This window comes from Rousettus aegyptiacus, unplaced genomic scaffold (genome assembly GCF_014176215.1).
Source record: "Rousettus aegyptiacus isolate mRouAeg1 unplaced genomic scaffold, mRouAeg1.p scaffold_m13_p_5, whole genome shotgun sequence".
In the NCBI taxonomy this organism is placed as follows: Eukaryota; Metazoa; Chordata; class Mammalia; order Chiroptera; family Pteropodidae; genus Rousettus; species Rousettus aegyptiacus.
This window is the reverse complement of record NW_023416308.1, coordinates 14050269-14066526: the sequence shown is the minus strand read 5'-3', so window position 1 is coordinate 14066526 and position 16258 is coordinate 14050269. Positions and strand designations below refer to the sequence as shown.

Genomic DNA, 16258 nt, shown 5'->3' with positions numbered 1-16258 from the left:
CAGAGGAGCCTGGCTAGAGTTTGGTCAAGGAGAGACTGTCAGCTCCCCTGCCTCGCTGCACCTCCTGTGACCTGGGGCGAGTCAGTGGTCCTCCTGTCCAAACTCGTGCCGTCGCCGGTAAACTGGAGCAGGAGTCTTCAGTGTCAGTGGCTGCTGTTATTTGTAGTCATTGCTAGTGGAGAAGGGGTGCTCGGCCCCACCCCCTCGTCTCTGCTTTGGCGGGAGGGATAAGTGGGAAGTCTGGTCCCTGAGCCGTCACTAGCTGGGAAGGGATCCCAGCGCAGTGTGGGGGGCATTTGTGACTCACACTGTAGGCGACTGGCTTGGCCCCTAGAGACCTGGGCTCCCAGTGGCTCGTTAATGAACCGGGATCCCCAGGAGGAAGCAGGAAGGAAGTCGGAGGAGGAGAATTGATGACGCCCAGCCAGGCCTCTTTCGCCCTCTGCCAGCCTCACAGACGCTGTTTTCCATGTGGGGTGTGCCTAGGGGAGGGAACTCATGACTCCTGAGACCAGGCTCTTCCCAGTAACCTCAGGCGCCTTCCGAGAGTGCCATGTGGGAGGGGCGTGTGGCCCTACACAAGACCCTGCTGCTGGGAGTGGGATGGGGACGGCATGGCCTATGTTCCTCCCTCCCATGTGCACCTTAACTCATAAGTTGAGTGGAGAGCCTCTCCTGTTAGGCGAGGAAGGCGCAGCACCCCAGCAGTGCCCAAGGAGGGCCAGGGAGAAGCCCAGAGCTGGCCAGGGGGCTAGAGGCAGGACAGACCCTGAGGGGCCCCTCCAAGGGGCCATAGAATGGAATCACGTCACCAGCAAAGCTGCTTACACGTCTGTCTGTGCAGGAGGCGTCAGAATCACCTGGGGAGCTGAGTCCTAATCTCCCCGGGCTGGGGTCTGGGATCAGTCTGGTTTTACTCCCCTGCATGGTGCTGGTGAGCCAAGGGTTCAGGAACCACTAGCCTAAGTCTCAGATTTCGACCCTTGCCCTTCAAGTGACCATCATGGGTAAGTTGCCAGGTCCCACTGAAAGAAGAAATTCCTCACAACTCAACTGTTCTGGCCTCTACCGACCCAGGACATGCTGGGGCACCCGGGCAGTGCCATCAGGCCCCTGTCCTGCCCGGGCAGCATGGGTCAGCCTACTGAGAGGACTCCTTTGGCCAGCCCTCCAGCTACACCAAGACCCGTACGTTCCCATGAATCTGGTGCTCCTGTTGATCTTGAAGCTTAGGATGTTGACATGTCCACCTAAAAATTTTTTTCCCCCGAAGCCCAGACTCAGTGATCCTGTGAACACTTCTCTGTCCCTGATCTCTCCCCAAATAGCTGCACCATCCAAGCTACCCGGCCTCCTCGGGTAGGGCCTGCTCTGGCTCTCAGCTCATCAGCAGCATCCTTCCTTCCCAGGCCTCTCTGCTTTGGACTGTGAAGCCTGGGGACAGGTTGCCTTCTTGTTCTTGGGGTTCCTGGGGCCCGGCACGCAAGAGGCTCTTGATCCCTAGGATGGCGCTCTTGCTATCTGAGGACAGACTGGGATGGTCGTCCTTGCTCACATGGCCTGCTGAAGCTCAGCACAGGCTCACAGCGTACCCTCGCCAGGTCCTCTGCACCTTTATGCACACCACAGCCGAATGCGTGCATTCTGGACGGTTGGCACCCCAGGACTCTGTCCCTCCTGTACGCTGTGTCCTTCTGTTTTTCCGGCCCAGGGGTGAGGCTCTGAACAAACCAGCTCACCTATCCCAGGTTCTGGAGGTGGAGCCCTTCACCCTCCTCTCACAGAGCCTGCATCTTTTAGGAGAGGAAGTGGGCAGTTTTTCCCTTCTCTTTGTGAATTTTCTGTTGCTAAATCGTCCCAGCCGTGTTTCTTAGAGGATAACGTTATGTCTAAAGTCCTAGAATTTTGTCTTCTCGCATGTCTCCTGATCTTTTGCATAGCTGGGCTCGCAGCTCACATTCCAGTGGGGGCATCAGAGTTGGGATTTGTTTGTCTAATGTTTTATGTGAGTCTTAGGTGAGGTTGGGGTCCGGGGTCTCTGGTTTGACCCTTGCTTATTCGAAGTTGGTGTTCGGTCTGCATGTAGTTTCCCAGTCTTCTCCCCCAGCCCGGGTTACTTGCCTCTTGCTTGGAAACCTGGCTAGATACATCCCAATGGGTCCAACCGAGCCCCTTTGGGGGATCCCCTGACACCTGCACCCCAGCCGTCACCAGGCTGTGAGGTCTGCCCACTTTAGGGCAGTCTTCCTGTTCAACTGCTAGTTATACAGCACTTACCCCAGGTGCCCACCCGAGGACCTGGCAACAGCTGTGTGAATGTGGAGATGCACACACATGTTCACATGGCAGCCCCAAACTGGAAAGACCGCAGGTGTCCATCAGCTGCTGAGTGGGTACAAAAAATGTGGCACATTCATACAGTGGAATATTGTACAGCCATAAAAAAGGAAGAAAATTCTGACACACGCTATAACATGGATAAACCTTAAGGACATTGTGCTCTGGGAAATAAGGCAGACACAAAAGGACAAGTACTGTATGATTCCACTTATATTGTTACTAGAGTAGGCAAATTCCTAGAGACAAAGTGGAGTAGAGGTTACCGGGGGCTGGAGGAGGGTGGGAATAGGGAGTTACCACTTAATGCACATCGAGTTTCTGTTTGGGATGATGGAAAAGTCCTGGAGGTGGATGGTGGTGGTGATTGCACGACGCCAAGGGTGTGCTTAATGCCACCGAATTATGCACTTAAAAATGGACAAAATGGTACATTTTATGCTATTTTACCACTGACTTTTTAAATAGTTAAAATGTCCACAAGGAGCTGGGATGGACATGGGAGGCCAGACTCGGCACATCTCCCACCCCCCCTTTGGTGGCCCCAACCACAGAGGGCACAGTTGACCCCGATTCGGTGCAGGCAGAGGAGCCTTCAACTCCGCCCGCCCTCCCACAGCCACCCCTCAGAGCCCCACCTGTAAGAGGGAGGGTGTGTGTGCTCAGCAGCTCCCACGCGTGTAGCAGACGCTCGCTCTGTGCCAACGTATATTTTACTGTCTACACATTAAGTACGTTTACATTATATATCACATACATATATGCACCCAGGCACAGAGACACTACAGTGAGTGAAATGGACAAAAGCCTGTCCTAGAGGAGCTTACATTCTAGCTCGGGAGGCAAACAGTAAAGTGGTAACAAAAGCCATAGAGACACGCGAGGCAGGAAGGGGATGGGGTGAGGGGAAGACGCGGTTTTTAGCCAAGTGGTCAGGGACGGTGGTTGCTGTCATGAGGGCACCAAGAGTCCCTGCTGCTGTCACAGAGGATTCTTTCAGGCCTGTGCATGTTCTGTCCACGTGGTCATTCACCGTGCCAGGGCTTCTCGTGTGCCTGGGGGGAGGAGCGCTTTTCAGGGTGCTTTGGGGGGCGGGGGCGGGGGTGGTTAGATAGAGGAGATGTGGCCCATGTCGCAGGGACATGAGCAGGAAAAAAAAAGAAACTGTCACTTAACACAGACTTGGAGGGGGATGGTCCAAGGGGTCTCTTGCACAAGGAAAGTGATTCTGGTTTTTTTTAACAAACATTCGAGGGAGATTTTAGACTGTACAGTCATAAACATGTAACTATATGAGCAAATCCTTCTGTACAAGAAGGATTTGTCCTGAAGGCGCGTAACTGCCATGCCGCCGTGGAGAGAGCGTACAGTTTTATATTCCCATCACCCCCACGTGATTTCCTTATTCCCATTTACAGCAGCTCCCTATTCCCACCCCAGACCCAGGAGGCTCTGCTTTTTGTCTGTGGACTTGCCCATTCTGCATGTTTCACATGAATGTAATCATACTCTATTGCGCGGTCTTTTGTGACTGGTTTTTTCCACTTAGCATAATGTTTTTAGGGTCATCCCCGTCATAGCAACTGTTGCTACTTTATTTCCTTTTATGGATGAACCGTAGTATGTCACGTGTTTGCATATACCACGTTTTTGTCTATCCGTTCCCCAGTCGATGGACACTCGAGTTGTTTCCAGCTCGGGGCTATAACCGTTAGTGCTGCCGTGAGCATGCACACACGAGTCCTCGTGTGGACATGTGTTCGCTCCTCCCGTGTGGACTCCTAGCAGTGGAATAGCTGGGTTAAGCGGTCAAGTTTAACTGTGGGGAACTGTCCTACCTTTCCGGAGTGGCCACGTGGTTTTATATCCCCAGCGAGCGTGCTCATGTCACCACATTCTCAGCAGCACGCGTTTTGTTCCGTCTTTCCGATCATAGCCATCCTAGAGGAGGTCGCTTTGTGTGATTGTTGTTCGACCTTGGTTGGGATCAGAGCAAGGCGGCGAAGTTAAAGATGTAGGGGATGGAGCTCAAGAAACAGACTGCGGTGATAAGAGGAGAACCCACCAGATTTCTGTCCCAGGGAGGTTCTCAGGTCATCCCTTAGGAGCAACTCCCCCCCCCCCACTTCCCCCAGGGGGTAGATTATGGTGCAAACATGTGGTTCTCAGTCGGGAGCCCTGGGGAAGCCCTGCTGGCCCATGCCGGGTGGTGACAGTGGCATGGAAGAGAATTCCGTTTCCAGGGAGGCACGTGAAGGAGGAATGGCATTTTCTCCTCACCCTCCCTGGCCAGGGCTGGGTGAAAGAATGCCCCGTGCTTGCGCATGAGTGACCCACCCGGTCGTGCCCGCTCCCGGGCAAGCAGGACAGCGCCTAGTCCTCAGCCAGGCTGCTTTGGGCAGCACTCCTGGACTTGGCGCCTTCCACCCCTGCGTCCCTGGAGAGGGCACGAAGCGTACTTTTCTAAGCAGACCTTGGGACAGTGGTCCACCAGGCCTGCCGCCCACACGTTCCTCTGAGACCTTCACTTTGCCCAACCCTGGAGAGACAAGCAGGGCCCAGAGCAGCCTCCAGAGAACACAGTGTGAGCAGAAACACCGCCCCCCCGCCCCGCCCCGCAAGTCCCTGTCCCCGAGACCCCGAGGGGGCATCCAGAGCGCTCTCACATTTTCCCGAGACGTCCATTTCCTGGTCCTCCCCCCGCAAGTCATCTGTTTTTCCAGACCGCCACTTGTTTACTTCTCTGGCGTTTTTAAATAGCTGCTCTAGAGAGCACGCCAGCCTTGAATGTCGTTTGGGTCTGGCCCGAGCAGCCCGCGGCCTCATCGTCGTGTTATTCATGCTGCTTCCGCTCTACTTAGCACGAACTGTTCCTTGGAACCGAGCCAGCCTGGAGTTGGCCTTTCCCACCAGAGCCACTATCCAAGGCCACTGCGCGGGCTGGGGGCCTGTGCCACTGTGGCCCAGGTCTCACTCCGAGGCCAGCTCGTGCCGCAGCCTCTGGGCCCGAGTGGTGGCGGGGATGGACCTCAGAGCTGGGGGTGGATGATGGCGCTGAACCCCTCATCAGTGGGCCCGCTGTTCCGGGAGGGGGCAGGGTGTCCTTTGTCATTAGTCCGTCTGAGGCAGTGCATGCCTGCATGCCGTTACTGGGGGTGGTGCAAGCCCCAGAGGGTCCCCAGAGCACATCCTGCCATGAGAGGGACTGGCCAGGCAGCCATGTTACTCAGTGTCGCCACACTGCCCACAGGAAACCAGCCACTTGAGAAGGAAGCTTGGCTTTTCAGGGCTTTGGAAAAAAAACTGACACACGGAGTTCCCGTAACCAGTAGGCTGCCGGTGGGGGTGTTTTTTCCACACACAGACAAAAAAGTAGAAAACCCAGGGATGATAGGAAGCTTTGGCCTTGGCGAGCCAGGCCGTAGGGGCGGGGCTTCCTGCAAAGCCTGGTCAAAAGGACGAGGAGGCCGGGGCTCTCCCCATGCTCTTGTCCAGCCGTGCTGGCCTCTCAGCAGTAGCAGGACCGAGGATGCGCGAGTCGCCGTCCACCCCCGCGGCCATGCAGAGCCTCCTGCGGTACTTCCACCCCAGCTGGGCCGGTCGGAGCCGGGCGGCCTCTGCCGAAAAGCACCTGTGTGCTCGTGGCACCGCCCTGTGGACCCACATCCGAAACCTCGTGTGCAAGGGCAAGGTGGGCTGCGGTGGGCTGCGGCGTCCCCAGGGGTGCATCGGGGCAGGGTCCCTGCTGCCTGGATGTCAGCTGCATTCACCAGTCCTCGGTTCTCGAGGAAAGAGGGGTTCAGTGGTTACTGCTCTTTGGGAGGAAAGGGAAGGGCATCTCCTGCAGAACATGCTCGTTTCTCTTTCTAAAACTCTCAGCGGTTGTGCTGACTCTCCCTTCCCTGGGATTCAGGAGGAGCAGCGCCTGCCCCCTTTCTTCCTGGGTGGGCAGGACACGGAGTGGGGGTCATGGGGCACCAGTGTACTCCCCTCACCTCCCACCATGAATCCTCCGGTTGAAGAGTCCTGCCGGCCTGAGAGTGGAGGGTCTCCTGCCTCCGCTGGGGGATGCCATCACCATAGAAAGGAACTCACTCTAATGGGGAAGCTCCACTGGGGAGATCTCCTTTACTGAGTGATTTGTGACGGCTCGGCTAGTCCCTGCTCACAGACCCTGCCCTTCAGGGTGGGCTGTCCATGGCCTGGAAGCGTGGCCCCTAGGAACTTTTTGGGACGGATGTGGGACAAGAACTTCTGACTATGTAGCCCCCAGAGGGAAATGTTCTGCCACCCTCGGTTGTTCTGGGTTCTTCTGTCTGTACCTCTCGGATCCTTGAGAATGTTAACCAGTAGTACCTAGAATGGGAGGTGAGGAGGCTTGCCCCGCCCCCCAGGAGTGCCTGGAATGAGCCTCGTGTGGAGCAGGTGCATGGGACAGGCCCAGGCACACACACCTGTGAGGTAGAGATGGCTGTGGCCTCTCGGGTCCCTGGCAATGGATAAATATGTGATGCCTGACCCGAGCCCCCCTTTAGACCTTGCACTGGGCTCAGTACTTTTGGATGTGTGCGTGTGTGCGTGCGCGCGTTTTCGTGTGCATGTGTGCATGCAGAAATCATGGTGCATGTTCCCCGCTTGCTTAATAGTAGAAACGAATCGTTGCCCGAAGCCAGGGATGCCATCACGAGGCCTCACGTGAGGAGTGGCAGGTTATAGGGTGTCAGACGGTGGCTCCCTGACCTGGCTTCATACCAGAATCGTCTGGGGAGGTTTCTAGTTATTCTGACCCCAGGTCCACCCTGAGCTGCTCATCTAGCTTCATGGCTGGGACCCAGGGAGGTATTTTTTTAACAAGATCTCCCCGTATGTTTATTCACCCAGCCCAGCTGATGGGGGGCATGCACTTCCCAGATTGAGGGAAATGGAGCCTTCATGGACGGGATACGTGGCCTGACCATGAAGGTTGGGGTGTCTTACAGTGGCATAGCCATTAGGTAACATTAAACAGTGTGGTCCTACAGACCAGCACTTGGACAATGCTTTCCAGAGGCAGAAGTTTAGAGGGGCTCCCCGTAGCCCCCTCACTAGCTTTGTGATTTGGAGCTGGGCTCTGGCTCCTTCTGGGCCGGACTCTAAGCTCCAGGACTGGAGGCTTCTCCTGCACGTGCTCCTGTAGCGAAGACTGCAGTGCACACTGTGGGATGAATAGCGTCTTGGACTCTTGGGCGGCATTGCCCCCAGGAAGTTGCTATTGAAATGGGTCCTCCCAGAATGCTCTTAAACCGACTGCTGAGCCCTGAGCTGCAGGTAGCACCCGCGATGGTTGGTGAGTGGGGCAGCTCCTGGACTGCCAGCGTGGACCTCAGCTCCCATCCGGACAGGATGGAGGGAGGAATAGCGCGCAGGGCCCCAAAGTTCCACCAACTCATACCCAGGATGAGCCTGGGCCTCAGACAGCAAAGGTCTGGGAGCAGAAGGTCTCCAAGGTTCCGAGGTTTCCATTGGGTTCTCTCCTCTCTTTTGACCCCACTTGGCCTCTAGATAGAAGCGCCAGCCGAGGTCCGGCTCCAGTTCCGACTTAGGTGTGAAGAAGTTGCAGGCTTAGGTGTGAAGAAGTTGCAGGCCTGGGCTGCTGCTTTGCAAGGCTCTGCACAGACCCCGGGGCCTCTGATAACCATGACTCCTTGCTTTCAGCTGGACCCCCAAGCCTTGCAGGACAGAGACTGGCAACGGACTGTCATCGCCATGAACGGGGTATGTACCACGGGGCTCTGTTTGTGCCCACTTACCCCAGAAGGTTAAGGCGGCCCTGGTTCTGTCTGGAACAGTTGGAGGGGGAGGCTAAGCCCGGGCTAGTGTTGGAGGAGACGAGAATGTCTGGAGGAGGGAGATGCCCTGCAGAAAGGATCACTGCACAGGAAGGAACCCACGTGGTGACCAGAGCACAGTCACAGGCCAGGCACTGAGCATCCCTCCCAAACACTGATCCAGTGGCACCACTGGGCCAGGCAGGGCTTCAACCCTGGAGTCTGCTGATAGAAACCGAGACCCGATGAGTCCTCAGTGTCCTTTGCGGGGGAGTGGGGGGGAGACAGCAAAAACGGTCTGAGCCTGTATGACAAAATGTTAACATTTGATAGATAATTCATGGCGTTTTGCTACCTTATTCTCTGTACTTTTTCTCTATTTTTTTATGAGAAGAGATTGGTGGTTATGAGAGGCGAGGAGTGGGGGGGCGGACCAGGAGGGCGAAAGGGCCGTTTCCCTTCTCTGCTTGCAGATTGAAGTGAAGCTCTCAGTCAAATTCACCAGCAGGGAGTTCAGCTTGAAGAGAATGCCTTCCCGAAAGCAGACGGGTGTCTTCGGAGTCAAGATTGCTGTGGTCACCAAGTGAGTGTCAAGGGGCTTGGGCTCTCGTGCCTCTTGTCCCCCACGCCCCAAGGTGTTTCTGGAGGAAGGAACCGGTGTGGGTCTCCTCCCTCCGTACACAGCATAGTCGCTGCACAGGACATCTTCCAGGCCCGCGGGACAGTGTGCTCCGCTGCCTCCCTTGTTCACTGCAAAACTCGTCCCCATCAGCTCAGGAACGTTCTTGTTCCCTTCGTGTACGGGTCGACTGGCCCCCACACAGCTCCTGGAACTGTGTGAGGACAGGGTGTTTTCCCTGCACTTGGAATTTGTCACGATCAGGGTTCCCTTTGAATGATGGCAACCCTGCCCCTTTATCACTGTCAGTGGCCAGGAGAAGCTGGTCTGTTGGCTTAAGCGCTGTTCTCAGGGCATCTTCCCAGGATCTGTTCACTTCCCCAAATGGAATCAGGCCCAGCTCCTGCCCTCGCTGGTCGTCTGGGCTGGGGCCTTTGTCAGGCATTCCCCAGACACCTAACTGTGTCTAAACAGCACTCCTTGCTCTACCCCAGTGGTCTCCACAGCACCTCTGGAAGCCTCTGGGCATGAGCAGAGAGGATTCTGTCAGCAACTATCCCAAATAAGCACCTCTGACGAGGGTGGCTCAGGAAGGAGCTTTGCTGGGCTTCTGAGTCCAGTTGCCAAACTAGACTAAAGCCAGCCTTCCAAACAGCACCGTCTCCTATTTTTAAAGTATTTTTATTCCAGGGTCTTATGCCAAGGTGCTGGGATTGTCCATTGTTAGGACTTGGAAGAGAAAAGCATTTAGAATGATAGGATTCAAGCACCAATGCTTGGCAGCCCTGTGGTCCTTTGTTTGGCAGACAGTTGGGTGTCTTCTGTGTGCGGAACTCACCTCTCGCCAAAGTCTGGAGGGCTCGGGGATTTGCCTCTTGCACAGCAGGGACAGGGCTGAGTCTGGGTCCCATCTCCCTACCTGGAGACCAGACTGCTTTCCAGGATGCTATGCAGCTACCTGTGAACCCAAGGCCTGGGACCTTTGAACTGCACTTCCTGTGGCCTAGTTCACTTAGAAAGGCCTCCTGACCTTCGCCCCAAGATCGCGCGTAACTCCCAAAGTATCTGGCTGCCTGGAGCTCTTGGAAAGTCCCAGATGAGATGTAAGCAATGATTGACATGAGCTCTCAGAGTAGACAAGGCTGTGTGTGCAGCCCAGACCGACCACCTTCATCACTCCCATATCCAGGTATACAGGTGGGTGATGGCTGTGCCCTGCTGTGGCTCAAGCCAGGGCCGCTGGGCACTAAAGACATTTCCCCTCCCCCACAGGAGGGAGCGGTCCAAGGTGCCCTACATCGTGCGCCAGTGCGTGGAGGAGATCGAGCGCCGGGGCATGGAGGAAGTGGGCATCTACCGCGTGTCTGGAGTGGCCACGGACATCCAGGCGCTGAAGGCGGCCTTTGACGTCAGTGAGTGTCACCCTGGGAATACGGGATAGGGGTGTGGGCGAGGTGCCGGCTCTCAGGGTGCCCTCCGTGGCCGGTGCCTGTTACATCACTTTCCACACTTTCTCTTCACTTACTATTTTATCATCTTTTAAATGAGCGGCAAAGGGAATTGTGGGAGAAGGTGCTACAGAAGCCAGTTCCTGACCCCTGTAACTGTGCCTGGTTTATGCTGCACTGGATCAGGGCCTCCCCTGTGGGGCAGACCTGCCTTTTTGCTGGGCCTTCACCTGCCCTCCCTGGGCTGGCAAAGAGGTGCCAGCTGGGATCAGTGCAGTCTGACCAGTGGTGAAGCCGTGCAGAGGGCTTTGAAGGGACCAGGTCCAGCCGGTGCTACAGTGCCTCTGCCTCCGTCACTCACATGTGCCGAGAAGTCGTTAGAACAATCCCAAATGCCAGACAAAGACACCGAGACCCCAGAGGGCCCTCAGAGTAGAAGGTGGCAGAGCCAGGACCTCGTGCCTGCACACTCCATGCTCCCTCTCTGGGTGACCAGAGTGGACCTGGCCTGTGGCACAGAGGGCCAGTGGCCCCTCGAGCCTGAAAGGAAGACACCACTTTAAACTAAAAGGGAACAAATAATTCAGCGTCTTCCTGTTATCAGGAGATTCTGGCTACAGGATAGAGCCACCTGATTCCTCCCCAGGCGCCATGCCAGCCCTCCTTCCCGGGGCTGCCCTTGCCCAGCCCGGAGGTGTGGGGAGGACGGTGTGGGGAGGACGTAGGGGGAGGATGCCTGGAAAGAGTAATTTGCGCTGTGGTAAGGGGAGGAGCCCAGAAGGCATCAGCCTGGGGCAGGCCATGCTTGGCTGAGGCAGGGGGAGTGGAAGGAATTCAGTTCAAGATCTGGGAGTAGCTGATGTCTGCTTCTGTGCTCTGTCCAGATAACAAGGACGTGTCCGTGATGATGAGCGAGATGGACGTCAACGCCATTGCAGGGACCCTAAAGCTCTACTTCCGAGAACTGCCCGAGCCCCTCTTTACTGACGAGTTCTACCCCAACTTCGCCGAGGGCATCGGTGAGCGCGGGAGGCGTCTCCCACTCCCCTCCTGTCCACTGACCCCTTCCACCATGGCCTGCGTTTCAGCCCGAACTCGGTGTGCGGCGGGGGGACCAAGAACCAAACAGTCCGGGAAGGCCTCTGCTCATCCTCCAGGGGCCTCCCGCTGTCCCCTTTCCTCTAAGTAGCTTGAGCAGATGCATGCGTGGTGTAGGGTCATGGAGGCCACCATCTTGCTCACTGGAGCGCCTTTCCTGCTCTCCTAACTCCAAGTCCTGGCCCGTCAGTGCACCTGCCTTCAAACCCAGACTAACCTTACGTCACCCCAGAGGGTGGTGTCCAGAGTGGGGGCGCTGGTATGCTGGGCAGCCACAGCCTCCACACCCTCCCTCCAGGGTTATTCAGCAAGGGGCCTGGTTCCCTCATTGTGCACGGGTGACAAGGGAGCCCCTGGGGCCCCGCAGCCCTCCTGCCCTTCGCTCTTCCTGCTTCATTCCATGCCTGGCTTCCCATGCCTTGGGCTCTTCCAGGAGTAGGAGGCAGGAGCAGCTGAGGAAGCCTGGAGGACTGCTGTGCCCAGTTTCTCCTGCTGCTGAGCCTTGACCCCTTTCAGATAGAAAAAGTGTTCGGGGGGGCTTGTCCCCACAGGCACCTGTCATTGAGTCCTCACTGGGGCTAGTGCTGTATGAGCCAGGATGGTGATGCTCCTGGACTGTCCTGTGCCCTCTGACACAGACTCTGGCAGAGGCTTCCAGCCATGACCCCAAGAAGTAACAGTCTCCCCCACCTGCAGCTCTTTCAGACCCCGTTGCAAAAGAGAGCTGCATGCTTAACTTGCTGCTGTCGCTCCCAGAGGCCAACCTGCTGACCTTCCTCTTCCTTCTGGATCACCTGAAAAGGTAACCCCAGCTCTTTGTTGAGGGGGGTGGGCGGGGACCTAGGGCTCCAGGACCCCCAGGCAGGAAGGGGAGGCTCCTCCGTGCCCTGTGGGCTCCCATCAGACTCCAGGGCATCTGGGGCCTTCTCTCCCCACCCCTGTCTGGGCACCGGAGCCATTACCACCCTCCTGCTCTGCACCACTGCCTTAAGTGAAGAACAAGGTGCTTCAGCCATAGCCAGCACTGTGCTCGGACGCCCTTCCCACACTAGGTCATGGCCCAGAGCTGGCCCAGCCACCTGCTAGCCCCAAGTGCTTTTTGTCCTTGACTGAACGGAGGTGGGGTCTGCCTTTAGCATAACCATGAGTGGATTAGCTGCGCTGTGGAGCAAGCCCAAGGCAGAAAGGGGTGGCACTTGCCAGCACATTCCCTGAGGACTTTAGAGTGGCCCAGCCCCTTCGCCTCAAGGCAGCGTCCCAACGGTACCTTCTACTTCGGCCCTCCGCAGGGTGGCAGAAAAGGAGACCGTGAACAAGATGTCCCTGCACAACCTCGCCACAGTCTTCGGCCCCACACTGCTCCGGCCCTCAGAGAAGGAGAGCAAGCTCCCTGCCAACCCCAGCCAGCCCATCTCCATGACCGACAGCTGGTCCCTGGAGGTTATGTCACAGGTATGAGGAGATAGGCTCCAGCCCATGTTGTCCAGCCTCACAGAGGTGGCCTCTGCCTGCCCGACCCTGAGTCCTGCCCTTTGTTCCCACTCAAATGTCACAGGGGTAGTGGCCGAGGTTCAGAGAGAGGGACTTACCCTTGGAGGCCACTTCCGCTGCACCTTACTAGGCTTCTCAGAGCCCATCTCACCTGGTGGTCCTTCAGGGGCACCCGGGTCTCTTGCCATGAGGGTCTCAGGTCACCAGCAGGAACCTGCAGCACCCTGAGCTGTACAGTGGCCTTAGTCATCAGGCACTGGGCTCTGGCCAGGAAGACCTCCCACCTGCATCTGTGAGCACCCCGCTGAGCCACTCTCCTCCTCCGGCAGGTCCAGGTGCTGCTGTATTTCCTGCAGCTGGAGGCCATTCCTGCCCCAGACAGCAAGAGACAGAGCATCCTATTCTCCACCGAAGTCTAAAAGCCCAACTTCATCTCCAAGAGACCAGCAGAACGGCCTGGAAAACTTATGATGAAACGGGCCATCCACAGAGCAGGAACCAAACCTTCTTGAGGAGGAATTGGGCTGCCCCCAAAGGCGGGACCATCTGCCAAGAGACAGCTAGCTACCCAAGGCAGACGGCCAGGTGGCCTGGGAAGTTCTGGGCCCTCTGCCTATGGGCCTATGAGCTTCCAGCTAGCCTCAGACTGTGGTTTTCCACATCACCACCAGAGGGCGCCCCAAGCCAGCATGGTTCAGAATGCAGGCCTGGCCAGGGACCAAGCGAAGGGAGTGGTTTTTATGAACTTAACTTATCAGAGTTTGAAAGATTTCTACTGGATCACTCGTCAAGATACACCCTCTCCAGAGAGGAGGGAAAACGACCAGATTCCCTCACTATCGTGTCTTGAATAAACACTGCTGCTGCTTTATACCGTGGGGGCCACAGCCCCGTCCCTCTGTGGGTGGGGGCACTTAGATTTCAGTGACTTAGAAATTCGACTCCTGTTTATAACAGGGTTTGAAAAGCTAAGTCAACACTGTGTAGCGTTTGACCCCTTTCACCTTCCTTTTCTTTCTTTCTAGAAGGATCTCTGTGCAGAAATGGGTCTTCTTCCTGTTCTGTCCCATTGCATTGTTTTGCTGTTCGTGTGCCCCTCAGAAGGCAGCTCCCTATGTCATGTCCAGAACCGGACACCAGGGGGTGGGAGGCCCAGGCTGCGCACTTTATGGCTTGTTTTCCAGGGAGAGTGACCCCACCCCAACCACCCCACCTGGCACACGCTCTCCTCTTCAGCTTGAAAAGGCCTTGCTCCTCTAGCTTGCCCCAGCCTCTCTTCCCTTCTGCCCCCACTCTCCCTTCTAATTGTACCCCTTCCAGAATGCTTCTCTGTTCCTCGCTCCCTGCTGAACAAACTCAGTAAACTTTTGTAAAAGTCTCTTCTTGGCGGCATCTTGCTGACAGCTTGTTTTAAACTTTGATCCGAATAGCCTTTTGATACTTGAATATTTTTAAGTTTTATACATAGTTTCTAATTTTTTTCCTAACAGACTCAGATACCTAATAAGATATTAGAATGTACTCCGTGGACAATCCATGTCCCAGTGGCATTTTGTCTTCCAGGCGCCAGCTCTGTTTTCATCAAGAGCTGTTTCTGAAGTCTCCTGAGCACCAGAAATGGGGGGGGGGGGTGGTTAGGAATAGGGGCAGCTCCACAGGCCAGGCTGAGTGTGGGGGGGCTCCCATCCAGGAGCAGGTGGAAGGCCAGACCTGCCCCCCTCCCCATTCTCCATGCACCTGCCATTCCTGCCAATCCCCCCAGCCATCTGGCTTCGAGGAAAGAGAACTGGGGAAGTCACTAAGTATTTTGAAGAAACAAATCTATGAACAATTGTATTTCTTTTTACAAAAAAAAAAAAAAAAAAAAAGACTGGTTGGAACAAGGAGAAAAAAGAAACTGTGATAGGCAAAGTTGCCATGTTGGTCTTACAGGAAGAGAGGATGTAGCTAACCGGAGGAGGGAAGCCATGGTGTGACTCAGGAAAAGGTGTTTGGTTGTCACGTGATTACACCAGTAACCAGTGGCACTGTCCCATAATCCTTCCCTGTCCCTGGGGGTTGGGAGAGCTCACCCAGTGTGTTGATGGGCAGCTCCTGCCCAAGCTCGCAGTACATGGGGGAGGGAGCATTTTAAAGCAGTGCCACTCTCCTGAGGGCAGGGGCAGGGTCTTCTGCCCTCTGCACATTTCTGGACTCAGTAGGTTTCCTGGGGCTCCTCTGGCCTGGCTTCCCATCCTCATCTATCTCTCCAAACCTCCAGCCCTGCGAGGGGAACACACTTTACTTCAAAAAGCTAAACCCAGCCCTTGTTTCTGTTTCCCGTGGTGTCTCATGATTTGCATCTGTCGCATTGAAACTGGAAAGCAATATATTAATGTCTGTGCCAATTTCCCTTCCCTCCTCCACCTCCTTTCTCTTTTTACTTTTTATTTATATAGAATGTGTGCTGTTTAACGATTGAATGACCACTCTTTTCTCCTGTAGCTGTAAAAGCCAGGCTACAGTGGTGGCGGTCACTTGGGATCCCCAGCCACCCCTGTCATCCCATCTAACATGCAGGCCTGTGTGTTGGCCAAGCCAGCCTGGGGCACGGGGAAGGCCTGGAGCCCAGATGAGACCTGCCACGAGGCTTGGCTGCCAGACTCGACACCAGGAAGTGACGCCTCCCTGCCCTGGGCCCTGAGTCTGGAGCCGCCAGCGTGCCCCCCTCGCAGGGCAGCAGGCCTTCTGTTGGGTGGCTGTTCTCTCAGCAGCTGTGATTCTGCTTTCGAGCTCAACCACCTATCTAACGCTGTTGGGGAAAGGACTGCTGACACTTTCATTAAAGTTACCTGAAACTACTTGGTATCGGTGGTGATTGTTGCATGAAAAAGAAAAACTGTGATCAGCACCCCTGGGATGGGGGTTGGGGTGGGCAGTGGAGCTGGAAGAGTGAACAGCCCGGGTGCCCAGGAAGCCTCTATGGCGGTAGCATGCACGCTGCTGTGGAGGAGCCAGGCCCAGTGGCACTGCTGGGCAGCGTTAGGACACATGGGGCAGCAGCTGTCGTTCCGAGAAGCGTGAGCTTCCGGCCATCCGGTTTGGGCCAGAAAGCAGAGGGCACCGGCCGAGCCAAACCCAGGGGCAGGGAAGGCTCCAGCCACACCGGCCGGGCCCTGCAGGGCCCCCAGTCTCCGTGGTTTCTGCTGGGACTAAGGTTTGCCGGTGCTGCCAGGTCCGGCCTTCCTTTTGCTTGCAGGCTTGGGTCACTCTTAGCCACCACCGGCCTTGCACTAAGTATTTGGCCCCTAAAAGGCTATAGTTACTCTCCATCCCTATGTTCCTGCTCCTGTTTGAAGACCTCCAAAACCAAAAAAGTCCCATTGCATCTCTTTTACTAGGAGTTGATTTTTTAGGCAAGAGCTGGCTGTCCACTCTGTTCCTGAGAGCGGGGGCTCTGTCCAACTGAGCCCAGGCCA

The 16258-nt window shown here is 56.0% G+C and overlaps 1 protein-coding gene across 2 annotated transcripts in view; it reads left to right on the top strand.

Annotated features, from left to right (window-relative positions):
• Positions 1-15640, top strand: part of BCR (BCR activator of RhoGEF and GTPase) — a 115739-nt gene extending 100099 nt beyond the window's left edge. The window contains exons 17-23 of one of the 2 annotated variants that reach the window (XM_036220193.1): positions 8032-8091; positions 8618-8727; positions 10036-10175; positions 11096-11230; positions 12006-12111; positions 12599-12761; positions 13130-15640. In XM_036220193.1, the coding sequence (XP_036076086.1) occupies positions 8032-8091; positions 8618-8727; positions 10036-10175; positions 11096-11230; positions 12006-12111; positions 12599-12761; positions 13130-13219 (804 nt within the window). In that variant the 3' untranslated portion in view covers positions 13220-15640. The remainder of the gene's footprint in view (positions 1-8031; positions 8092-8617; positions 8728-10035; positions 10176-11095; positions 11231-12005; positions 12112-12598; positions 12762-13129) is intronic. The other variant, XM_016126129.2, reaches the window with a different exon arrangement.
• Positions 15641-16258: the final 618 nt, after the last annotated feature.